This window comes from Rattus norvegicus, chromosome 13, assembly GCF_036323735.1.
Source record: "Rattus norvegicus strain BN/NHsdMcwi chromosome 13, GRCr8, whole genome shotgun sequence".
NCBI lineage: Eukaryota > Metazoa > Chordata > Mammalia > Rodentia > Muridae > Rattus > Rattus norvegicus.
Window position 1 is genome coordinate 106,585,297 of NC_086031.1, and position 27,214 is coordinate 106,612,510.

The window sequence follows — 27,214 nt, forward strand, 5'->3', positions numbered from 1 at the left end:
CATCTGTTTCTGGATGGATTGATAAAGAGCGTGTCCCCCAGAGAGCCAGGCAAAGTCACCTTATGCTAAGTTATGGAGCACATGGACATTAAAGATGCCAGAGTTGCATGATAAAAGGCAGCAAATGGCATGGTTCCTGGTCTTGAGCATCAATTATTACTGCGAACATTATTTTTGATTGACAGGATGAGAAATGATGGAGAAAACCAGAATCGCATGAGACAGGAGGAAGGGTGCACGATACATTAATGGGCTGGTGTAAGGCAGAGTAGATGGGCTGATAGACAAGTGGACAATTAGACAAATGCATAGAGGCAAAGACAGAAGGGCCAAGTCTGGCTGTGGTGTAGCTATTTCCTTCCAACTGAAAATCCTCTCCCAGAAACAGGAGGGAGGCTTAGGAGATTCACAGAGCTTACAAGAATCAAAAAGGTTATAAGATCCATAACCAAGGTTACAGAGGCTGAAGGAGGACACTCTGTGGCACTGCTTACAAGTCAGCAGGGGGTTCCAATGTTGCAACTTTTGTGAGGTGTCACTGTGTTGGGGTGGGCTAGTCAGTGAGGTCTTTGACTCACCCAAGATCCTGTGGGAAACTCCAATAAACTTACTGGTTCCCTAAGCCAGTCTAGGTGAAACTGGCTGGTGTGTGTGCATGTGTATATACATGTGTGGGCATGTGTGTATACATGTGTATACATGTGTGTGCATGTGTGTATACATGTGTATACATGTGTGTGAATGTGTATATACATGTGAGTGCATATGTAACTGTGTATATGTGTGTATACATGTGTGTATACATGTGTATGTGTGTATACATGTGTGTGCATGTGTGTGAGTGTGTATACATGTGTGTGCATGCGTGTATATGTGTGTGTGTATAAATGTGTGTGCATGTGCATGCATGTATCTATTTTGTCCATAGCCAGTGTTCCATCTGGGCTGAATAGACATTCATTCACCTGACCCCAGGAAAAGTTCCACAACACGGACCAATTATTGTTTACTCTTTAGTAGTTTCTAGCAGTGTTCTGAGAAATCCTTCATATACCATACATTTCTGTACAGCTCTGTGTTTGGCTGTCCTATGTAATGATGCCATGGCCACACATGTGCCAGGTTTTGTATGGACCCACACTTTTATTTTTCTTGCACACAAAACCAAGAATAGATTGATGAGTTATGTAATTCTGTATTTGAACTTTCAGGTTCCTGACAAACCCGTGTTCTATTTTCATTGGCAGTGGATGCGTGCTCCATTTTCCCAGCATCCAAAGCAAAGCTGGTCACTTCCTTTTCTTTAGTCATCCTAGATGTTGTGAGGTGGAAACCCACTGATGGTCTGAGTGACTTCTCCTGATTATTCGAGATGCTGGGCCTTTCCCCTGTCTTTTCTCTGACAGATGACTGCTCAGAGTCTTTCTCTGTCTTCATTGGAGCTACAGCTTCTGGTCAGAAGGTCCTTATCTGATGCATGGGTTCAGAACCTTGTTCTGTGTCCCCACTTCCCTGATGATATTTTTAAAGCAAAAAAAAAGTTTTAAAAAATTTTATTGTGTTTTGAAGACAGACTCACTTAGCATGTCAGACTGACCTGGAACTCTCAGCAATCCTTCTGCATCAACACCCCATGTGTTTTTAGTTTTGATAATGTCAGTTGATCTGCTTTTCCCTTTGGCTGCTGTGTTCTGATGCCATAGCTAAGAAAACATAGTCGGCCACCATCTGTATTTTCCCTAAGAGTTCCATACTTCTAGCTCTTGCATTTAAGCTCTGCTCCATTTAACGTTGTATGCAGTGTCAGGAAGGGGGTCCGTGCTTCTGCACGACAGCAGTAACCAATGTTTGAAAAAGAGAGAGCGAGTCCTGGAGGCAGAATAATGTTAACATAACACCATCAATATTAACTGCAGCCCTTGCCTTTTTCAATGCTGTGGCAAAGACAACTCAAGGTAAACTGGGTTTGTTTGGGTGCAGCATCAAAGCTGAAGTCCATCATGGTAGTGTGAGTGAGGGTCTTCTAAGTGGCTGTAGAGTTAATGCTCGGAAACACCCACACAAACACACCCAGAACTGTCTCCCAAATGACCCCAAGTTCTGTCAGCTGCCAGCCAAGATGAGCCACCACAATGGGCTATAGTGGTGACTTCCCTATGACAGAATAAGACACAGGATTTACACAGTCGCCTGTGGGGTAGGTGTTTTCTTAATTTGCAGGTGGGAATCTGAGCGTTTCAGAGGTTGGGTGCCGTGTTCCAGGTCTCAGTGTTTCAGAGGTTGGGTGCCATGTGCCAGGTCTCATACTTCACGTGTCTGCCCCCTGAGTCCTGTGCCACCCACTTCCACCGAGACTATAATGAAGATTCCGGAACCCAGGGGACACCAGAGACAGAGCAACCTCCCAAAACAGGAACAGCGCTTGCTGACAATTCTTATTTACATCTGAAGTGTGCTGTCATTTCTCAGACAGTCCAAATGGCATGTTTGACTCAAGCAAACACTAGGGTCTCTACAGAAAGATTCCTGTCTCTAAGTAAGATGTCTGTTTCTGATAACGCTGTTTTGAACAATTCTCTAAGTAGAAGAAAAATAAAACTTGAAATTGCCAGAAAAATAAATTAATTTTTAAAGCTGGTAACCAAGATAACGAGATAAGGAACTAAAGTGGGACCCCAAGGAAGCAAGAGGGGTCCTTAGCCTGCCTTGCCATAAAGCTGTCTGTCTGCCCATCTGTCCAGACTAGATTCTGTCTGTGCTGCCAGCTTTGGGGTAGAGTCGCAGAGTCTGGAGCTCACAGGTGGGCTACAAAAGACCCAGAGGGCTGTGGTCACCACTCAAGGTAAACAGGAAGCAAACCAGGCTCCTGGCACTGAAGGAGACGGGGAGGGGACTGATCTCTCCTTGAAGAGATACGACCATATCTAGCCCTTTGTGTTCAGGAAATGCACACACAGACTGCTGAGGGGACAGCAACTTCACACAAGGCCTCAGAAACACCTCACGGGGTTTGCAGATCATGGCGGCACACAGCCAAAGATATCTAAGCATATAAGGAAAGGGGCACTGGGTAAGACTCAGTAGTGAGGAAGCAACTTCGCAGATACAGACACGTGCAGGCTTAAAATACTGAGAACAAAGCAGAAAAGAAGAAACTTCGATTATGACAAGTTTTTCAGAAGGAAAGGCAAACGAACCTGGAAAATGTCCACAAGGAAAAAGTAACTCTTAATACTCCCTCTTTAGAGAAATACACATTCGGGGGGTTGGGGATTTAGCTCAGTGGTAGAGCGCTTACCTAGGAAGCGCAAGGCCCTGGGTTCGGTCCCCAGCTCCGAAAAAAAGAACCAAAAAAAAAAAAAAAAAAAAAGAGAAATACACATTCATTAAGGCAGTAGACAGAGTGAGCGAAGCCGCCTGTGTCAACCAAGGACTCTGTCCTTGGACTTGCACGTCCCCTCAGTCTCCAGAGTCAAAGGTCAGAGCACAGAGTGGGGATCTACTGGCTATTGCTTTTCCAAAATCCAGGAAAGTCCTGTTGTAAGGCAGGCTCCCAAGAAATCTGGATTTTTTTTTTTTTTGTCCAGATCAGCTACCACAACCACTACACTATGCACACTGCGAAAACCCAGCTGATACCCTGCAGCTCCATCTTCCCAATCCTTGTTACCTGGCAACCACAGTGCAGGACCCATTCTCTCTCACACCAGCTCCTGCTGGTCCCCCTGCCTCTGGTACAAATACCCTTGCTATCCAGGTAGATGCTTGCTTCAAAAGTGAGAATCATGTTCCTCTTTCAAAGATCCCCATCCCTCCCAGAGCCCAGTGCACTAAGGGCACACTTCAAAGTCCTCAGCAAGGGACTTGATTACTGGGTGTTCTGGTCACTCTTGGGGCCCCTCAGCATATCTGTCAACTCAACTCTCTCATCTCACATCTTCCCCCATCTGACCCCAGAGGTTTGCAGCTCCTGAGTGAGCAATTAAGTCTTCCTGCTTTTGGGTCTGTGTCCTAATCCTTAAGCACACCTCTGATGCTACCTCCTCTGTGACAACCAAGGGCAACAGTAAAGCCAGGGTGGGTGGAGCTTCTGTTTATGTGACAATCGGCACTTGGCATCCAATCAGGACCACTCACCTTTTTGTCCCCAGAGTTCTTTGTCCCCAAACACTGCAGCACGTTCTGTCAGTTGGACCACAATCACTGGGCCCTCCAGTCGTATGAAATAGACATAGGGACTTTGAGGACACCTCTGCTCCCATCACTCTTCTCTATTAAGGATCTTAGCCTTGTGCCAGATTCCCCTGGCCACTGTCCCCTCCCTCCTGGCCCAGGTAGGCTGAGAGGCTTCCTGTGTTTCTTATTTCCTCACTGTGTGCTTTCACCTCGTTTAGGGAAGACACCACTGATGACAGCAATCTTGTCCCTGCAGTGCAGAAGGTGTGACCCAATACTCCCCACATTCTTGTTGGGCACAGTCATGAAGATGAGAGGAGCAATCGAGATGCTGGCTTTAAATATGAGAAAAGGACAACTTTATAGGGCAACAAGGACACAATGGGAATTTCAAAACAGGACCAGGAGCAATTCTGTTAAGTTTAAATTTGTCTGTTTTTCTTCTAGATGAATTTAAAAAACGAAAAACAAAAAACAAAAAACAAACAAACAAACAAAAAAAAACAGGCTGAGAGAAAAGCAGGGCTTCAAAGACAGATCTCTATGACCAGAAGATGTCCAGGGTCAGTTCTGCTACAGAGGAGCAGGAGAGAGAGAGAGAGAGAGAGAGAGAGAGAGAGAGAGAGAGAGAGAGAGAGAGAGAGAGAGAGAGAGAATATGAATGAATAACAAAATTAACATATGAAAGAAGCCAACAATGACGAAAGCTGAACAAGGGATCCATGTAAGGACAGAGTGCTCCAGAAAAGCCTAGATGTATAAGCAAGGAAGGAGACAGACATAAGGTGGGCGCCATGTAAATGGCCCGTAAAGGATCACAACTCTCCTAGCCTTGAAGCCCTTAGAACTTAAACTTCATCCTATCTCCCAGTCCCACCTTTCCTTTGGGAACTGCTCTCATAATGAACCACACAGGTACCCCAATCTCAGATCTCAGCTTGGAACAGTTTGGCTGCAGCGACATTATGACGACATTACGTGGTTGACAACATTTAGAATGCAAATTCCCCACTGTAGGTGCGTCCCACCTGAGACCTCCCCAAAACAAACTAGAGTGGCTCCTCTACCCAATATACACACCGGGGAGGAGAGAGACCAGGTTTATCAATGAAAAGTTGCATCTCCTGGTCTTTCACCCAGTGAGTTTCAGCCCCAAAGCAGCCCAGATGTAGCTCCCCAAGTGCCCTGGCTGATCCCTCATTCCTACCTCCCGCCCGCCCTTCAAAGGCACAGGTAACAGGCTGCCAGGCTTCTGCTATGGACAAGCCTCTCGTCCCCCAGGAGACTTCCCACAGCAAAGGACATGGCCCTGTGACATAAAAGATTGGATTTTAAGACAAAGGATTCACTTTCCCTTTAGTAGGTGAGGAGGTTGGTTTTTTTTTTTTTAATTTCTTTTCTTTTGTTATTCAGGGTCACATGAACATGCAACCAGAGGAAAAAAAATTTTTTGTAAGTTGTGAGTCGTGCTGCCTGGAGACATACTCAGTGTCTAAAATTAGCAGTGCCTGCTTCTCTGAGCTGGAGAGGGCAGCAGCTGGGCTGTTACCACGGTCAGAGGGCAAAGAAAGCCCAAGGCACAGAGGCTGCTACAGTGGGTAAGCTCCTGCCTGAGGCCAGAGGCTCTAAGGCTCCTGCTTGCTGGATGCTGGTCCAGTGCTCTGTCAGTCCTCCCCCTGCCAGCCTGGCACAGGGCAGCATGACTTCACCACCATTCTATCTGCTGTCTCCTACAAAACCAACACCCCGGTTTAGCGGGAGATGCCGGAAGACACTGGTGAATAAGAAGGCAGTGGCTGCCCTTCAGTCTTTGCTGTTGCTTGGAATTATCCAAAGCCTTTCCTGCACACCAGCCCACAAGAACTCCAACCCACTGGGAGCCCCGGAGAGGCCCTGGCTTTGCCTTGGGATCAGGATTGCCGGTGCCTCCTCGATGGCCATGGTGGGTGGCTCTGCCTGGCCTCCTCACATACTGCCATCCTTCTGTTTATGACTTTTTTTCTTTTAAGAGAAAGCCTTACTATATAGCCCAGGCTGCCCTCAGACCCCCTATGTAGCCCAGGTTGGCCTCAAACTCAGGGTTAACAATCCACAGGTGTTGGGGTGACTTTGGCCGCCATGCCAAGTTAGTGTGGCTTTGTCTTAGCTTGGTTTCTAGTTTGCTTGTTTATTACTAGGAAGGAAGTAAATTTGGCCTTGCACATGCTCAGCAGGTGCTGCCCGCTGAGGTACTTTCCCAAACAACTGCTTCTCTTACCCTAACACAGATCACCACCATGACAGACAGATCTCCCTAGGGGCGCTGTCATTTTGTCTTGGCTAGTAAATCTAAACCAAGACCAACCACACACACTCGAGAGGTGGCACTCGGCCTGCCGGCCTTCGCTTGGCACACAGGCTAATGAACTGAACAGCAGGAGCTCAAGTCATTCTGGGGTGGCACCACACAGCAGTGGCTGACCGACAAATGCTAGCTAGCCCTGAGCGCTGCCCAATCTAGATCAACACTTGTTTTCTCTCAGGCAAGAATAGACAATGAAGTGGGCACAAAGCACAGCTTGGTCTCTGCTGGCCATCTTCAAACTAGATGTGACCAGCTGGAGAGACTTGCTTACCATGGGGGATTAGCAGGGTTTCCCACACAGAATAAACAGTAAAATCATGCTGAAGACTTGGTTTCCACATTGTCAGCTTAGACAGATGCACACATGCATGCACACATGCACACAAATACACACGCACACACAAACACACACATACATGCACATACACACATGCACATGCACACACTGCTCATATATGCACACATATACACACACTTGTACACACATGCACATGCACACACATACTTGTACACACACACACTTGAACACACACACACTTGAACACACATACTTGTACACATATGTACACACACACTTGTACACACATGCACACAAACACACATACACATGCATGCAGTGCACACACATACACATATATGCACACACATGCACATGCACACACATGCACACGCACACACTGCTCACATATGCACACATATACACACACTTGTACACACATGCACACGCACATGCACACAAACACTTGAACACACACGCAAACAAACACACACAAACTTGTACACACATGCACACAAACACAAAACTTTTTCTAAAAAGTAATCCCACTCCCAGTTTGTCTCTATCTGCAGAGGAAAATCAAGCCCCTCCCTCACCTTATCTTATAGCAAGGTATTGACCTCTCTGAGGAACTGGAATGATACCTGGAGACACTGAATAGCAACCCTGCAATCGGATGACTGGGGACAAGAAGATGGGGTGGGGATAGTAAGTGGTCAGCAGTTGATGAAAGTGAAAGGGTTCCAAAGCTGTAAATATACACAATCGCTTCTCTCCTACCTGATCAGTCACATCTATGCAGTTCTGTTTAATGACACTTTACAACGTTCCCCTCTTTCGCAGAATCCCTGGTTAGCAGGAAAGAGTTTCATGCATGCGCACAGAACAGAGCATCTCTAGGCATCCTGGCTGAACGTCTTTCCTAGTGACTTCAGAAACTCCCCCAGAGCCAGAGAGCCTCCAGATACTCTGCTGCCTGGGTCTCTCTTCTCACCTCGTATGGCTGGTGACATGGGTGACAAAGTGGCAGGGAGCAAAGAAGTCACCACGTCTCAGACTTAAACCCAGATGTTGTGATGCTGAATTCTAGCTGTGTTGAGTGTCCTGCTGAGGAAGTGTCTGAGGCGGGTTGGCCTGTGCGTATGCTTATGGGAATTGTCTTGATTATTGAGGTGGGACCCACACAGGGGCTCCTGGACCATATCAGACAGGAGAGGGCCACAGGAGAGCAAGCAAGCAGGCATGCATTTGTTTTTCTCTGCTCTTGATGGTATGTGTGATGTGACTGTCTGCTTGAATTCCTACCTTAGTTTTCCTTCAGTGATGGACTGTAATCTGGAACGGTAGTCTGAAGTAAGTCATTTCCTCCCAGAAGCTGCTTTTGGTAAGCGTGTTTTACCACAGCAACAGAAGTGAAACCAGGGTAGATGCTAAGAGCCACCACAGCAGACCCATTGCTAGAGCAGTGGTTCTCAGCCTTCGGAATGCTACGACCCTTTAATACAGCTCCTTTAATGCAGCTCCTCATGTTGTGGTAACCCCCACCCCAACCATGAAATTATTTTTGTTGCTACTTCATGACTAATTTTGCTACTGTTATGAATTGTAATGCAAACATCTAATGAGTAGGATATCTGATTTGTGGCCTCTATGAAAAGGTAGTTCCACCCCAGAGGGGTTGCGACCCCCAGGTTGAGAACATTGTTCTAGCGTCTAGCTCTAAGGAGGTATAAGCTCCATTTGAACTGAGGTCCAGTGAAGTGAGAAAGCAGCCTGGGAGGTGCTGACATCTGCCCTCTGTCTTCACTCACGCACAAGACATCATGAGTGAAATTTCACTCCCAAGAACGAGAGGAGACGGGAGGGAGGGGGTTTTACATCACAGCAGAGCTCTTAGAACTCTGGTGCCACACTTCAGTTTGCCTTTAAAGAAAGTTCCTGTCTAGAAGCATTTGCATCAGGAGGTGAATAAACTGTCTGGACAAGCTAGCAACCGGGGACAAAATACACTTTCTCCTCCCTCCACCAGAAATAGCAAGCAGATTTGGGGAGTGCTGGGGTTCTGACATGCACAACAGAACACTCTCTTCCCTCACTGGAATCCAGAGGGAAAGGAACCAGGTTCCTCCGGACGAGGAGCCCCTCATGGAGTGAAGCGTTGAGTCAAGGTTTGCCAAACTACATGAGGTGATAAGGAAGAAGACAAACGTGTGTGTGTGTGTGTGTGTGTGTGTGTGTGTGTGTGTGTGTGTGTGTGTACATGGCGCACACATGCAGTTGTGCAAGAAGTCAGGAAGGAGGATGTTGGGGGGTCTGTATACAGGTATGTATGTATTTGGGTACATGTGTGTGTGTGCGTAGTGTGTGGAAAGTGAGACACACCTGCATGTGTGTGCCAAGGAGTGAGGCTAATGTTGGAGGGATCTGTGTGCAGGTTCACTCACATGTGTATTATGTGACTCTCACAGATCAGCTGCCTGAGTCACCTACGCTCATGCAAATAACCCCAGCAAACTCACTGGTTCACTAAGAGAGGTTGAACGGAATCCTTTCTTGGTCTGTGAGTACCTTATCTGGTATGAACAGATGTCTGTTATGTCTCCCCAGGAAAAGTCATAAAACACAGAGTTACATCTCATTGATATCTTTGCAGAGCAGAACGCAACAGCTGCCTGCCAAAGAAACCAATTCTTACGTCAGCCTGGAAGGTTGAAGCTTCTCCATCGCAAAACTTCTGCAAACAAATATTACATAAACAGCACTTTGTGCTTGTCTCTGTCAAGGGTAGCCCAGAGTAGCTCATCCTAGAGTAAGCAGGTAGCACAAGATCTCCAGCCACGTCCTCCTTAGATCTGCAAAACTTTAAGTAGTTTAAAGCATGTTTTTTTTCTTTTCTTTTCTTTTCTTTTTTTTTTGGAGCTGGGGACCGAACCCAGGACCTTAGCAAGCGCTCTACCACTGAGCTAAATCCCCAACCCCTTAAAGCATGTTTAAATGGTATATGTAGACACACGCACACACACACTGTGCATACCCATTATGCGCATGCACATTAATATTAGAGAGGAAGACGTGGAATCCTTACTCTCTGCAGAATTATCTCAGCAATGGAGGCAAGTCTTACTGATAAATGCTATGAGCATTACACATGCCAGAGCCCCATGCTTTTTACCAGGCATTCCATTCTGTATCAGAGCGGGGAAGGTGCACAGTAGAAAAAAATGGACCCAGTCTCCCAGCCTTCTCTCTCACTCGGAGTCCAGGCTGAAGGCTGCTGTGAAAGCACTACGGTAAACTTGGCAGCTTAGAACAAAGCTGGCTGCAACCGGGTTTATGGCATCAGAGACTCTGAGGTCAGTCTTTCAAGCTATCCCGTGAGATACAGGTAGGAACATCAGAGGGGTGGGAAACAGCGCCCAGAGAATTAGTATGTATCTATGTGTGCAGTCATAGTCAGTAGAAATTAGTAACCATGCATCTGGGTACACCCATCTCCGTTAGATCTGGTGACTACAGTTTCCATGTCCCTGCAGAATTGGCAAGTTTGTCTCTGTGTGCATTATTATCTGTTTGCTGTGCCAAACCTGTCCCTAACTATGAACTGCAGCATTCCCTCCTAGATGGAGGGTCGTAAGACTCAAGACTCAGGGGCCTACAAAAGACTCAGAAGTTCAGAAGGTTAAGAGTCATGAAGCCCATTCTCCAAGATGGTATGAGTGGCAGCCGTTGCACATGGGAGGAGACTCTTCTTTGGAGTTGCCTGCAGGCTGCTCAGAGAGCGCCAGGGATGCAGCTTTTGTGAGCCATCTCCATGCTGTGGTTGAGCTGTTCAGTGGTGCGGCTGTCTCTGAGTTTCCCATACCCTTTTAAGAAACCTCACACCATAAGTAACTGTGTTGAACTCACTGGTTCACTAAGCTTGCATGGAATTACTGCTTTAATGTGTCAAGTTCTAGGCGGTGGGGGAGGAGGGCAGACATTTGTTCATATCTTCCCAGGAAGAGTCACACGTAGCATGATTGTTACTATAGACTACCAACTTGACAGGACTGGAGTCAGCTAGGAGGCAAGCCTTCAAAAGCATGCTTGTGAGAAATTGTTTACAGTAAATTAGCCTCTGGCATGCCTGGGAAGAGCTATCTTACTTATGTGAATTGGAGGGGACCCTCCCTAAAGGAGGGTGGTTTCATCCCTGTGGGCTAGGGCCTGGACTTCATAAATGGGAGGTAGCAATCTGAAGACAGGCATTCATCTCTCTGATTGCAGAAGCAATGTGACCAGATATGTCAAGTCCCTGCCTCTATGACTTTGCAGCCATAATGGACTGTACAGTTGGTATTGTCTGGTGTTTTATCACAACAGAAAAGCAACTAAGACAATGGTGTTTGCAAACCCTTAATAATCTCTGTCCCTTCCCTGTGTTGCTTGACTCCTTGAGTTAGGATCCATAGGGATGACTAAGAGCTTCTTTGTCTCTACAGCAATACCTAAGCTATCACAGCACAGAGGAAGGGACGTCTGTCAAGTCCTGCTGCCCGGATTCTGAGCTTGAATATGAGCCATTCCCTGGAGACAGATCTCCTGACGTCTTCGTCACATCCCCTCTGTGGAAAGGTGAGCAACAGGAACTGATCTTACACCCAGAAGCAGAGGTTAGAGATGCCCAGGCTGCAGGATGAGTCAGGATGCCCTGAAACATCCACCAGCAGCTACACGTACAAGGTAACAGGCCCTTCCGGGGTCCTAGAGGACCCGATGACTTCAGAGGTCTGATTTTCCTTCTCAGTTTTAGAATGTTGATCTATTAACCCTCCCAGCAGGACCTGAGGATGCATACTACCAACTCATTAATTAGTTCTTATACCTAAACATGAATATTTATAACAGCTATTTCCTTACTACCAACTCATTAATTAGTTCTTCTACCAAAACATGAATATTTATAACAGCCAACTCTATCAGGTTATGAGACAGTCAGGCTTGCCAGGATGGGAGATTTTCCACCATCAGGCTCCCTTCCTTCCATGAGAGATCTAAAACCCAGGTCTGGGAGGGAAAGACCTCAACAAGAAAATGACTTATGGGGCAACTGACAAAATCCCAGCAGACATTGCTTGACTCAAGCTTCTCAGGAAACAGACTGGTCAAGATCCCAGCAGGTCTGTCTGTCTAGAAAGCCCCAATGAGAAATGATTGTAGAGTCTTATGCAAGGAATCAGAATCCCCGATCCTCCTGAGTACAAGGAGGGCAGAAGCACTGTGTCTTACTGCAGGCCACAGAAGGGCACAGAATGCTGGCCCCATATACTGGCAGGTCTGCGGGTGCCGGGCAAGCGGTGCTATGAGCCTCCTGCCATGCAGGAAGAGCAAGGGCGCTCTGTAGATCTTGCTCTGTTGCTTCAGCACCAACGTGCCCCAGGTCTGCCCCCACTTCTTACTGCAGGCAACTAGCTCCTGGCTCTGAGTCCACTCCCGCAGCCTTGACTGCAGTTGACTTTCATGTGTCAGTCACTGGTCTTCCCTCTTCCTCAAGCACAACTGAAGCTTTCCACAGCCTCTGGGGCATCTCTGGCTGGGTGACTGCATGACACAGACCACTGATACACGCCAACACCTGCCTGTTTCCCACAGCTCCATCCTGGCACCTGAGAGGGGGTAACATAACTGGTTCTGGCCAATGGGGACATGAGCAGAAATGCCACGTATCATGTCCTTCGGTATCAGGCCCACTGGCCTCCTTGTTCTCTTCTCTTCCCTGATGCCAAGACAAGGATGTGGAAGTGATCAAACATTCTAAGTCTTAAGTGATATAGCTTAGAAAAATGACTGGGTGTGTAGGAGGTGGGGGTCACAGGTGTATATGTGCATATGTAAATTTTTATATGTGTTCAGAGGCCAGGGGATAGTATCAAGGGTTCTCTCTCTCTCTCTCTCTCTCTCTCTCTCTCTCTCTCTCTCTCTCTCTCTCTCTCTGTTTCATCCCTTTGAAATGGGATATCTCACTGAACCTGAAGCCAAGCTAGGCTGGTAGCAAGGAAGCCCCAGAAATCCTCTTATCCCCGCCCTCCCAACCCAATGCTATACCATTGCTGCCTGTCCACAGCTCAGCCCTGGAGTCTCAGGCACATGCATGGTAATACAAGGTTTCTACATGGCTGCTGAGGACCTGAACCTGCTGAGTCATCTCCTCAACCCTGAGTAATGAGTACGTACAGTGAAGATCCGCCAAGAGTGGAGTTCCTGCTGTGGCGGCCATCTTGAGTTTCCCTGGCACAATGGCCTTCTTGGTGCTCAGCTTAGACACCACTCCTGGGTGATGGCCACCTGCTGTGGAAAGCCAACCACTCTGCCTACTGGCCTCCAGCAGCTCACTCAGACATCTGCACAGTTACCCTAGTCCAGTGTCACATGGAAATCATTTGTGTTTGGCTTCCATATTTATAATCTGTGTTTCTTTTATCTCCCCCATCTTTCCTTGGATACGGGGTCTCACTGGTAGCTGAGGCTAGCCTCAGACCCTGAACATTCACCCTTAGCACCCTGAGTGCTTAGATCTTGGGCGAGGCCCCACACACACGCAGCACAGACTTCCCATTCCATCCTTACGTTCATGGTGATTGGCAAAACTCTGATGTATTTGATTTACTGAAGTGGAAATCAGAGTCTTTTCATTAGATGACAAGGAGGCCAAGGTCAGCTCCCCCTAACCCAGGTCTCCCTATGCCTGTCATGTTCTGAGGCAGCAGGCAAGAAGAGTAGGACCCGGTCACCCTATCACCCCATCCTTTGCACCTGCCACCTCTCGTCTTTATTGGAGAGAAGTTCCTATCTGCAAAGCATGTGATCTCTTTATGAACCATCAGCTGAACATCACAGGAAGTACATCAAACAGGGGCTTTTACAGTGACAAGATCAAAATCAAATGGGATCTAGTGGGCCCACTGAGCCACACAGTCTACATTCATGGCTGATATCCAGGCATCTGGCAGCTGTGCTGGGTAAATATTTCTGGTGTGAAAAGAGAGAGCCACCACAGAAATACCTGTGGCTCCTTGGGTACCCAACACAGAGATAACAGATGAACCATGTCTAGTTTCACCACCACTGCTTAGCCAGGACTCCCCAACCCCAAGCATAGGAAAAGGAAGTGGGACAGGGGATCTTTCCTTTGAAAGTACAGTGAGTACAGCGCTATGCTCAGGGAATATTCTACTCTCAGCTTTCAGAAGTCCCAGAGTGTCTTAATGCCAGCCCAGGAGGAGTGCTGACCAAAGATAATGACAATCTGTAAAGTTTTCACAACTGACACACACTAACATTCTACCTGACACAGATGTAGCTTTGCTGGAGGTGGGGGTGTGCATGAAACAGAAGATTAGCCCACAGTTGGGGCCAATGAGATGGCTTAGTGGATAAAGGTACTTGCCAGCAAGCCTGGTAACCCGAGTTATCCTTGGAACCCCTGTGAAGGTAAAAGGAAAGAAACAACTCCACAGAGTTGTCCTCTGACCTCTCGTGCACATATGCCATCGCACACATGTGTCTACAAACACACGGACACACATGTCTACTTTTTAAAATAAATGATTGGGTAATGATGTTCAGAGACAAGTGTCCAGGTCTGTTAGCATTTTGTCTAAGCTCTGCCCCATGGTTGCCTGTCAACGGCCAGGTGTGCCGGACTCACTATAAAAGGCACTGCTCGCCCCCTCTGCTCTCTCTTGCTCTTGCCTTCTCACTCCTGCCCTGCCCTTCCATTCCTTCCTCCTTATTCCCCTCCCTCTCTCTCCACATGCTCATGCCTGGCCTTTACTCCTCTAATCTTTCTCTGCCATTCTCTGTCTCTATCACCCTCTCAACTCCCGTCCCCGTGCCCTAAATAAACTCTATTCTATACCATACTATCTTGTGGCTGGTCCCTCAGGGGGAAGGGATGCCTCAGCATGACCCTGCCACACATGCACCAAAATATATACATTCGCTCTTTATTTATTTTTTATAAATACAACACAGGACCCAGGACCACAGCTCCAGGACCGCACAAGAAGACTTGCCAGCAAGACTCCAGAGCATAAATGCAACAAGGTTGGCCTGCTCGCCTGCTGAAGATTGGGATCTAGAGATACCGGGGGAGCACAGGAAGAAGTCACAGCATTGGAGATGTGGTGAGGATGAGCATGGAAACTCTATGGAGCTGGGGTCCCACATCTGGACATCAAGCAGCACAGGCAGCCAACATGAGCTCCCTACACACAGGTAGCGCTGCAGTCACAGGGGACCAGAAGCCGCTCCCAGCTGACACTTGCTGGTCACATGTCATACATGTGACTCTCCCGAGACTCTCAAGTCAATAATAGCATCTGCATATAAGGAGAGCATACGGCGGCACGCAGGGCTGCGAGGCCACTCACCTTGCAGGAAGATCCTGTTCCAGTAGGTTTTTCCAACTTGAATTCCCTCGAGGAACACCAGGTTGAAGAGGATCAGCATGGAGGTAGAGCAGGAGGCCAGCAGAGCGTGTAGTCGACGGCGAGCTTGTGGGGAGAGGTGCCGGGCCTGTGAGGGGAACAAGAGGCATCTCACCGCGGGAGCAGAACTATGGCTAAGGTTTACTTCTGTTATGGTTTGTGTATGCTTGGCCCAGGAAGTGGCACTATTAGGAGGTGTGGCCTTGGTGAAGGAAGTGTGTCACTGTGGGGTTGGGCTTTAAGACCTCCTCCTAGCTGCCTCAAAACAGACTTCTATTTGCCTTCAGAACAAGATGTAGAACTCTCAGCTCCTCTAGCGCCATGTCTGCCTGGATGCTGCCATGTTCCTGCCTTGATGATTATCGACTGAACCTCTGGACCTGTAAGCCAGCCCCAATTAGATGTTGTCCTTATAAGAGTTGCCTTGGTCATGGTGTCTGTTCACAGCAGTAAAACCCTAACTGAGACAACTTCTGTCTGGGTGTTCCTATTGCTGTGATAAACTCCATGACTAAAAGCAAACCAAGGGGGAAAAGGGTTCATTTCACCTTACAGCTTACATGTCCATCATCGAGGCAAGAACTCACAGCAGGAACTTATGGAAAGGAACTGATACAGAGGCCAGAGAAGAGTACTGCTGACTGGCTTGCTCCTCATGGCTTGCTAATCATGTTTTGTTACAGAACCGAGGACCACCACCCCAGGAGTGGCATCCCCCACAGTGAGTTAGGCCCTCTCACATCGATGTTTGATTTGGACAATTAGGTCAATCTTGTGGAGTGTTTTTCTCAATTGAGGTTCTCTCTTCCAAATGACTCTACCTTCTGTCAAGTTGACCTACAGCCAGCAGGACATCCTCCTGTCACTCTTCTTCCCCCTGTGCCTGCAGCTACTAGGTCATTGCTGAGACAGTCTTCAAAACCTCTAGCCTATGACATATTTGTTCTACCAAAAGAAGTGATGCACACCAACGATGTTACTTCCTCCACACTGGGCCTCCCTCTGGTCTTGTAAGTTCTAAAGCTGGTTGGGATGGAGCAGCCTTCTTACCCACTCTGCCTGTAAATCCATAGACAAAATCACGTTTAAATTGTTCCCTATGGCACAGCGCCACATCAAGACCAAAGTCACCAGGATCAAGATCTCAGTGACTGTGGTGGTTTGAATATGCTTGGCCCAGAAGTGGCACTATGAGAAGAAGTGGTGTTGCCTTGTTTAAGAAACTATGCCATCGTAGGGGTGGGCTTTGAGAGAACTACCTCCTAGCTGCCTGGAAGCCAGTCTACTCTTGTTTGCCTTCAGAACAAAATGTAGAACTCTCAGCTCCTTCAGCACCACGTCTGCCTGGATGCTGCCATGCTTCCTACCTTGATGATAATGGACTGAACTTCTGAACCTGTAAGCCAGCCCTGGTTAAATGATGCTACTTATAAGATTTGCCTTGATCATGGTGTCTGTTCACAGCAGTAAAAGCCTAAGACAGTGACCTTCTAGATTGGCGGCCTTGACCCTAGGAAGTCAGCCAGCCCCTTGCAACAACCTGACTTGCTATGAGGTAAGGTGTATGAGAGAAACGCTGTGATTGTCAATTTGATGGAATTTAGAATTCACCACAGAAACAAACCTCTACATGAGTCTGTGACTAGTCATGTTTCTAGACTGGGTTAATTGAGTGAAAGCAAGTCCTAGACTGCATGAGAAAGAGAGAGAGAGAGAGAGAGAGAGAGAGAGAGAGAGAGAGACAGAGACAGAGAGAGACAGAGAGAGACAGAGAGAGACAGAGACAGAGAGAGACACAGAGAGAGAGACAGAGAAAGATAGAGAAAGATAGAGATAAAGAAAGAGATAGAAAGAGATACATAGAGACAGATAGAGACAGAGAGACAAAGAGAGACACAGAGAGAAACAGACAGAGACAGAGAGAGAGGCAGAGACACACAGAGAGACAGAGAAAGATAAAGAGATAGAAAGAGATACATAGAGGCAGAGAGACAGAGAGACAGAGAGATACAGAGATACACACATAGAAGGACAAAGACACACAAAGAGATAAAGTGAGACAGAGAATGCTGTGCGCCAGTATTCATCTCCCCTGCCTCCTGCCTGTGAGCGCGATGTGGCCAGCTGCCTCATGTTCCTGCCTCCATGACTTTCACAGCATGATGGACAGAACTGGCAAACTGTATGGCAAAATAAGCCCTTCCTTCTGGAAGCTGCCTTTGTTGGGCATTTTGACATTTTAACAAGGAACTGATACAGTTTCTCAACAGCACACAGCAGCAGTAGTAGCAGCAGCAGCTGAGAAGGCGACTGACTGCAGTACTAAAGGACTATGGATAGAGGGACCTTCCTAGTGAGCACAGCTCTGTTATCCTTCCTGGGTCCGCACTTCATGCCCCTTTGGTAGTTCCTCACAGATTTTACAAAGCAAACCAAGCCTTTATGCCTCGTCCTTTACACTGCAGCTGCCCTTCCCAGTAAGGCCACCCCACCATGGCAGGAGGCGTGAGAACCCCATAAAGACATCTGTGTGTTCAGAGTAGAGCCAGGGGCAGCACCACATTCTGACAAATGTTTCAGCTGAGCCTACAGGTACAGGAACGGGGAGCGAGAGAAAGGTGTAGACATTTCCTAACAGTTCTCTGAGGCCACCGGCTTCAGCTGTGCTGAGATTTCACAGGCTCCATGGCAGCAGTCTGGGTGAGTCACATAGGCAGAGACCAGTACGGAGGGTGACTCTCAGCAGGGTCTTGCTGTGGTGACCTGATGTGACATTAACTTAGTCAGAGTCCCCTCAGTCTAGAGAAATCAATTTCCATCCTGGTCCATCTCTCAACTGTGTGCTGCTGGGTTGTTTCAGAAGCACAGATCCCACTGTGGAGGGGCATCTCCCTGCCACAATTTCCTCATCCCATGCCACTTTACAGGGGCTTTTATGGCCACCACACACAGTGTGGCCTCGGCATGAACAAGCCATTTGGGGGACAGTGACCGAGCTGGCCCTCCAGCCCACAGGTCTCAGACAAGATGACACTGCCACTCTCACTGTCCCCAGAGGCCATGAGCAGAAGTGGGGATGCTGGCACACAAGGCAGAGAAGGACATGCTCATTACCCAGCAACCCACTTCAGAGAATGCCCATCCACTGTGGTTTGCATTTGAAAGCAGAAGATGTTCTGTGGGCAGTACTGACTCAGTTAGCAACAACTGGGAGGTGATTGGGGAGAAGGCCAGGAAATGAACATGAAGAACTCAGAATAATAAATCAAGAAACAGTACGCTATCTGAATTGGCATGGGTGTGTCCAAATAATTCCCTGTAAGTATAGAGGCTGCTGTGACAAATCTGACTTCCCAGGGCCCAGTGAGCCAAACCCAGTCAGTCTGTCCTCCACCCTGAACCTGACAGTATAGGAGGGAGTTGAAAGACCACCCCCCCTTTTTCCTTTATCAGTGTAACCCACCGTCAGGGTATAGAGCCTGGTGAAGCTCGCAGAGGTCTTCTTTTATTAGAAGTGACTAAAATCATTAAAAACCCAACAGAGAACAAGATGTTGAATGACGAGGCTTCCATGGGCTTGCTCAGCTGGCTGGGATATAACCTAAACGGGAAGGCCACACAGAGTAGGAGGCTAAGCCGTGAGTGCCCATGTGGAACAGGAAGCTGTGATGACTGGAGTGGGCATGGATAGGGTTGGGGAAGGGCTAAGGAGGGACAAGGGAAGGTGAAGAGTCTGACCCAGCCTGCCCCTGAGGACTGTTTGATGTTGCATCCGCCTATTCTATAAGGACTCCTCAAATACAAAACCCACCAGCCAGGCTGATAACTAAGAGGGATACAGAGCCACAAGTAGGTGGGTAGTTCATACAATCAGACATACTGGAAGGAGAGAAGGGTCACATTTCAGGAAAGACAGAAGTGGGCTAGAGCTCAAGAGTTCTCCAGGCTACTTAGCGCTTCAAACAGTCTAAACATATACATTGGTTATTTCTAGAATTTTCCAGGTAGTACTTTCAGAGCACAGTTGACTTCAAGTAATTAAACCATGGAATCAAAACTGCAGATAATGAGGGTTGCTGCCAATAGACATAGGTTGATATTACGGATCTCTCTACCCTAGAACCTGGGTCACAGCCACTGGCTTATGGTTGTTGTTGGGTTTTTGGGGTTTTGTTTAGACTTACTTATTTTATTTATGTGAGTACACTGTAGCTGTCTTCAGACACACCAGAAGAGGCCACTGGATCCCATTACAGATGGTTGTGAGCCACCATGTGGTTGCTGGGAATTGAACTCAGGACCCCTGGAAGAGCAGTCAGTGCTCTTAACTGCTGAGCCATCTCTCCAGTCCCAGTTGTGTTGTTTTTAAATTAATACGACTCTTAGATGTCCCAAGACAGAAAAACAAGGTTTATTCCCTGGGACCACCTAGCTATATCAAAAGTAGAATGTTATAAATCCTTATTATAAATCCTTCATTTCCTTTGGGCTCTTTGACATCCGATAATAGCATTCACTCCTGTGGTCTATTGTGTCTAGGATGCAGGCACATGTGCAAACAGAGCCACATCTGCAGCTCAGTCACCCACCCTCCTGCCTCTCATAGGCTTAAAACATCCTGGAGAAGAGAACTCATGTTGGGGAATCGTAAATGAGACGGGGGAATATCAGCGTACAACAAGGAGCCGTAAACCACGACAATGAGAGTCCAGTCGCCAACCTGATCAGATAGCAACAGTGTGACTGACAAACAGAATTTTAATTTCATTAACACGAATTTATCAAATTTATCAGGATGCAAAAAAGAGTTCTGGTGTGGTTTGGCCTATTCCCAGAGACAGAAAGGGCTATGGTGCTCCATTATGCTGGGAGCAAATATTTGGGAGCAGTGCTGCCCCCAAGACCTATTTGGAATGTTGTTAGTTTCCTTCGATGACTCCAGGCTACTTAGAGTCCTGAGAAGGAAGGAAGCCCCTGTGCCTCCAGCTGCTGATGAACAAGGATCCAACAGCCATCGGGTCCTCCTCACCACACACGTCTGAAATTCAGAGGGTGGGGGGATGGAAGGAAGACAGAGTGAGTTAGCAAGAACTGTTCTGTTCCTGTGCCGATGTCTCAGGCTGCTGCAGTTCCCTTTCTTTGTTAGTATAGCCCACTTGGTCCAGTGAAGACATGGGACTTGCCCTACTTACATGAGTGTCCCAGAACAACAGGAATCTCAGGCCTCAGGTAGGCCTTTCTCGACCATCTGAGAACAGTGTTTCAGACCAAAGGTGGGAACGTAGCAGCAGCAATCTAGGGCTCAGATACCCCGAGGGACTGATTTGGGGGGCTTGGGTACACTGGAGAGCTTGGGTACACTGCCAAGGTGGGGACCAACCTGAAACCAACTGAGTCTCAGAGCCCACCCAACGTCTGTCAAACTCTGTCTTCCTGCTGAGAGATGCTGATTCACATCTCCATAGAAACACCCCCACCACTTCCAGCCAACATCCAGTGTCTGGAGATTGCAAGATTGGCTGGGCCAGCAAGCCGGTGCCTGGGGTTCAGCCTGCAGCATGTGTTACCGCGATGCCACACATGTGGGCAGCTGGTGTTGCAGAGCTGAAGGCTGCCGAGCTCGGCCCCTCAACTGTCCACTGGGGAGGAGCTGAGATTGGGGGCAGCTGAGCATCTGGGGGAGCAGATGGCTGGAGGAATGGCTGCTGGAGACTTTGACAAAGGCTTGGCAAGTGTGACCTGATGCTGTCTATTTTTAAGTAGGGGTGGGATTGAGCAGCTGGACACGGTTCCCTATGAAATCGCAGGTTTTCATTTTCTAATGACAATGACACACTAGAGGGCGAGGGGGATGGGGGCAGCAGAGGTGGGGGAGGCAACAATGGACGTCAGTGGGGGCAGGTGGGCAGCACCCACAAGCTCATTCGTGAGTCCGTAATGTTCGGTCCCTTCCTGTGCCCAAGCAGAATGAACATACAAAATATCAGAAAGCAGTGTCTCCGATCTCCAGGTAATGGAACATCAGAAAGAACCTAGTCATATGTTGTATGCTAATTAAGGTTTTTAATTAAAATTAAAAACTACCTGCTCCCCTCAGTTTCATTTCCCAGTTTGCTGCTGAGCTCTGAACGTGCTCCCAGAAGAGAAAGACCCACAACTGAAACGCTGCTTCTATTCCCAAACCGAGAGTGCATTTCTGCACACACATCTCATATAGAAAGGATTATCTCCATGTGGTGTGTGTCAGCGCCCTGTGTGTATCAGCGACCCATGTGTCAGTAAGCCTGAGTGTGTCAGTGCCCTATGTCAGCAGCCTGAGTGTGTCAGTGGTCTGTGTCAACAGTCTGTGTATGTCAGCAGCCCAAGTGTGCAGTGGCCTATGCTGTGTCAGTGGCCTGTGTGTGTCAGTGGCCTGTGTGTGTCAGTGGCCTGTGTGTGTCAGTGGCCTGTGTGTGTCAGTGGCCTGTGTGTGTCAGTGGCCTGTGTGTGTCAGTGGCCTGTATGTGTCAGGGGCCTGTATGTGTCAGGGGCCTGTGTGTGTCAGTAGCCCAAGTGTGTCAGTGGCCTATGCTGTGTCAACAGCCTGTGTGTGTCAGTGGCCTGTGTGTGTCACTGGCCTGTGTGTCAGTGGCTTGTGTGTGTCAGGGGCCTGTGTGTATTAGTAGCCTGTATGTGTCAGTGGCCTGTGTGTGTCAGCGGCCCGAGTGTGTCACTAGCCCATGTGTGTCAGTGGCCTGTATGTGTCAGTGGCCTGTGTGTGTCAGCGGCCCGAGTGTGTCACTAGCCCATGTGTGTCAGTGGCCTGTATGTGTCAGCAGCCTGAGTGTGTCAGTGGCCTGTGTGTCAGTCAGTGGCCTGTGTGTCAGTCAGTGGCCTGTGTGTCAGTCAGTGGCCTGTGTGTATCAGTTCTCTCTCACCATGGCTATTTACCTGAGGAGGAAAAACTTAAAATAAGGTTCAGTTTACAGTCACTCATTGTTTAGCCCACTGCTTTGGGCCAGGGAAAGGCAAAATAGAACTGTGGTGAAAGGGAGCATGGAGGCTGCTTCCCCATGGCAGCCAGGAAGACCAGGGAGGGATATGAGGCAGGAGATAAGACAGGGTCCCCAACAACAAGTCCTCAAGAATTGATTCCCTTCCAGTAGGTCCTCCTATCAGCCTACAACACTATCAACTATCAGTGGATTAATCCATGGATGAGGTCAGAGTCTTTGAGATCCAATCGTGTCCCCAAAGCCACACCTCTAGGAACATTGCTGCCACGGGAACCAAGCCTTTGGGGAACATTTTAGTTTCAATCCAAGAAAGTCACCAAGTATTGATTCCAGAAGCAGAAATGCAGGGTTGATACACTGAAATTTTAAAAGGGCTTGGGTACCCCAGGGGGCTTGGTTTTAAAGGAAGTGGGGCTCAGATACCCCGAGGGGCTGATTTGGGGGGCTTGGGTACACTGGAGAGCTTGGTACCCCAGTGACTTGGTTTCAGGGGGCTCCGGTGCCCCAAGGGGCTCTGCTACTCTGCAGACTCAGGTACCCTGGGGGTCAGGTACCCCATAGAGTCAGCAAATCTTCCCAGAAAGTGTCAGATCAAAGAACATAGGCTACTTTAATAAAAATTAACAGGTATCGTGGCTGGTCCAGGAACACAAGACTTCAGTTAGACAGCAAGAATGAATTCAGAATCTCTACTGTATATCACGATGGGAAATTTAATGATGCGTATTATGAGTCTTTTTTTAAAGACATACTTTTTTTTATTTAAGTGTATCAGTGTCCTGCCTGTATGCATGTGCACCCCATGTGTACTGGGTACCCACAGAGGCCAGAAAAGAACATTGGATCTCTAGAAACTGCAGTTATGGACAGTCGTGAGCTGTTGCATGGATGCTGGGAACTGAGCCTAGGTCCTCCAGTGTTCTTAATTGGTGCACCATCTCTCCAGCTCAAGAATAACGCATATTCTTGAAAACTATACAGAAACCAGATTCTGAGTGTCCTCACTAGCGAAAATTACCTCACAAGGTTATGCTCCTATGAGCCAACCCAACCACTCCACATGTCAGTAGTTGAAAACATGCTCTACATGGTGAATATATGAAAATTTCATCTTCTTATTCTAAAAACAAAGAATTTTTCCCACACCTAAATTTGGAACGGACAAAGTAAAATGATCTCTGTTCATAACACAAGAATAAAGGTTTTAGGAAAAGCAGAACACATTGGAAGAAATGAAAAATTGAGCAAAATTTTAGGATTACACAATCAATATATAAAAAAAATGGTTGTTTTTTATATACTATAAGCACTTTTTAAAAGCCAGGGGGCTGGGGATGTGGCTCAGTGGGTAAAGTGCTTGCTCTGCAGGCTTAGGGATCCAGATTTGGATTCCCAGTTCCCACAGAAAGCTGGACACAGTAGCACACATTCCCCCAGGCTCCTAGACCAGACAGGAGAGAGAGAGAGAGGGAGAATCCCTGGAAGCTTGCAGACTAGGTTGTCTGACCTCCACGAGTGCACAGTAGAGAGCAGGAACTCACACAAGCAAATAAATTTTTTAAAAGAAATTAAGAAAGTTTATATTTATAACAGCACAAAAAAAGAATTAAATATTTAAGATGAAGCCTAGCCAAGAAAAAAAAAACTCTTACACACTGAAACTAAAACATGGCTTCAAGTAAGCATAAATAAATGTTTGTGGCGTCAAGACTTCAGTTAGGCAGGAAGAATGAATTCAGAAGCTCTACTGTATATCACGATGAGAAATTTAATAATGCGTATTATTACTCTTTTTTTAAGATGTGCTTATTTTAAGTGTGTCGGTGTTCTGCCTGTATGCATGAGTAACGATATTACAGTTACACACAGACTCAACACCAAGTCCCAACACATTCTTTGCAGGAATACTGTCATCCTAAATCCATTTTCAATCTTAAAGGACCTGGAATAACCAGAACAGTGCTGGGAGCAAGAGCGGAGTTAGAGAATCCACATTCCTGATTTCAAAACTTACTACAAAGTCACACAAGCTGCAGCTGCAGGAGTGGCCTGTGGCTGGTCTGTGACAGTGTGGTCCACAGCACACGGTGGCCTAGAGGCTGGTCTGTGACAGTGTGGTCCACAGCACACACAGTGGCCTAGAGACTGGTCTGTGATAGTGTGGTCCATGGCACACACAGTGGCCTAGAGGCTGGTCTGTGATAGTGTGGCCCACAGCACACAGTGGCCTAGAGGCTGGTCTGTGACAGTGTGGTCCACAGCACACACGGTGGCCTAGAGACTGGTCTGTCATAGTGTGGTCCACAGCACACACAGTGGCCTAGAGGCTGGTCTGTCATAGAGTGGTCCACAGCACACACAGTGGCCTAGAGACTGGTCTGTCATAGAGTGGTCCACAGCACACACAGTGGCCTAGAGACTGGTCTGTGATAGTGTGGTCCACAGCACACGGTGGCCTAGAGACTGGTCTGTGACAGTGTGGCCCACAGCACACACAGTGGCCTAGAGACTGGTCTGTGATAGTGTGGCCCACAGCACACACAGTAGCCTAGAGACTGGTCTGTCATAGAGTGGTCCATGGCACACACGGTGGCCTAGAGACTTGTCTGTCATAGAGGGGTCCATGGCACACACAGTGGCCTAGAGGCTGGTCTGTGATAGAGTGTGGCCCACAGCACACACAGTGGCCTCAAGGTCCACATGTGAACAGATTGGACAGAAGAGAAGGTCTCAATAGAAACCCACCTGTGGAGTTATAGCATGGTCACCAGGGGGCTCAGAGCACCCCATGAAGAAATGATGCCTGTCTGTGTGTCCGCCCACAAGAATGAAACTGGACCCTTACATTATATTAAAAAATCATTCAAAATAAATCAAATATCTAAAGATGAGGGCTAACATTTTAAAACTCTTCATAGGAAACAGTAAGGAACAAGTGCCTAGCACAGGGTTTTCAGTGGCTTCTTACCGGCTGCCGTGGATAAAAGCTTCTAACCTATGGTTCTTGAGGGACATTTCAGATTCAAACTGTAATGTTCACCAGGTGACAGTTTCAAAAGTAAAAGCATTTGGCTTGCAGTCACATGAAAAACGTAAAACTGAATTGGAATTTACCAAAAAAAAAAAAAAAAAAAAAAAAAAACCACAACAATGTAAGGAAAAAGAGCTGAAATTTGCAGAAATTTCAAGCACTTTACATTACAGGATGTAATTGACAGGGAAAAGGTAACCCAACAATAGAAAATACCCACAATCACATGTCAGTGAGGGATTAATGTTCAGAATATGTAAAGAACTATCACAATTCAACAACAACGAAAGCCAAAACCCACTGAAAAAGAGAAAGAATTCGATTGGCATTCATTCAGGCAATAAATACAAAGGCTCGGTAATCAGATGGTTCCCACTCAATGTTAACAATCGTCAGAAAGTGCAAATCAAAACCAGAAGACACTGATCCATGCCTTCTGTGATGCCTGTTTTAAAGAAGCAGGAGGAGCAGGGGGAAAGAGGAAGAGGAGGGAAGGAGGAAGAGAAGGAAGCGGGGGATTTAAAGAAGGAAGAAGAGAGAGAAGAGGAAGGGGAGGAAGAAGAGGAGGGGGAGGAGGAAGAGGAATGGGAGGAGGGGGAGAAGCATGGGGAAAAGGAAGATGAAAAAGAGGGAGAGGAGGAAGAGGAGGAAGATGGAAAGAGATAGAGGAGGAAGGGGAAGAGTAGAGAAAGAGGAGGGGAGGAGAAAGAAGAGGAAGAGGAGAAGGAAGAGGAGGAAGAGAAAGAAGAGAGGGGAGGGGAAGGGGGGAGGAAAAGAAGGAAGAAGAGAGGGAAAAGGAAGGGTAAGAAAAGAAGAGGAGAAAGAAGAGAAAGAAGAAGAAGAGGAGGAGGAAGAGAAGGAAGAGGAAGAGGAGGAAGAGGAGGAAAAAGAGGAAGAGAAAGGAGGAAAAAGAGGAGGAGGAAGAGGAAGAAAAAGAGGAGGAGGAAAAAGAGGAGGAGAGGAGAAGGAAGAGGAAGAAAAAGAGGAGGAAAAAGAGGAGGAAGAAGAGGAGGAGGAGGAAGAAGAGGAGGAGGAGGAAGAAGAGGATGAAGAAGAGGAGGAGGAGGGGGAAGAGGAGAGGAAGAGGAGGGTAAAGCAGGCAGGCTCAGGCTGTAATGCAATCTCGAGTTTTATTAGCTGCTGGTGAGATCATGGTGCTACAGAAACTATGTAAAATGCCCGATGGATCCTCAAAATTGAACAGAGCATTACCATGTCTGACTGCAAACTCAGGTCTACTGATACTCATGAGAAAGGTGTTGCCAGTGCACGTTAGGGAGAACAGTGGCTCAGGTACGTATACACCATGTTCATAGCAGCTCCTTCCCATGAGTAAAGGGCAGGTGTGACCCAAATGCTGGGCAGGGAGAGGGTCTGGGGTGGGAAGAGTCACCCTGCAGAGTTCAGATCCTGAACCTATGTAAAAGTCCATGCCCCTGTAGTCCTGCTGCCCCCATGGCAAATGGAGGCAGAAGCAGGAGAAGCCCCAAATGTCAGCAGTCTATCAGCCTGTCGAACATAGGGACAGACAAGAATTCTGTCTCAAGCAAGGTGGAAAGCAAGGACCGACACCCAAGGTCATCCTCTGACCTCCATTCACGCACATGACACATATGCACCCGTGCTCACAACTGAACACATGCATATATGGATAAACACATCGTACACTGGCATGCACACATCAACACACAAAGACCTTATGAAGAAAAAGGAGGAACCAAGAAACCATCCAGATGCCTATCAGTAGGTTAGTGGCTAGATAAAATGTAGCATATACATAAAGCATATACTCATCTTTAGAAAGGAAATTCCGATACCCACTGGCATGCAGATGAACCTTAGGAACAGTAAGCTAACTGGTACATGCCAGACACAAAGGGACACACATGATCAGACTCTGGTTGAATGAGACACTCAGAACAG

The 27,214-nt window shown here is 47.5% G+C and overlaps 1 protein-coding gene across 2 annotated transcripts in view; it reads right to left on the reverse strand.

The window, feature by feature from the left end:
- Hhat (hedgehog acyltransferase) overlaps window positions 1-27,214 on the reverse strand; it is a 256,089-nt gene that overhangs the window by 26,662 nt on the left and 202,213 nt on the right. For both annotated transcript variants that reach the window (NM_001398579.1, XM_039091516.2), the window contains 1 exon segment: window positions 15,209-15,353. In NM_001398579.1, coding sequence (NP_001385508.1) covers window positions 15,209-15,353 — 145 coding nt within the window.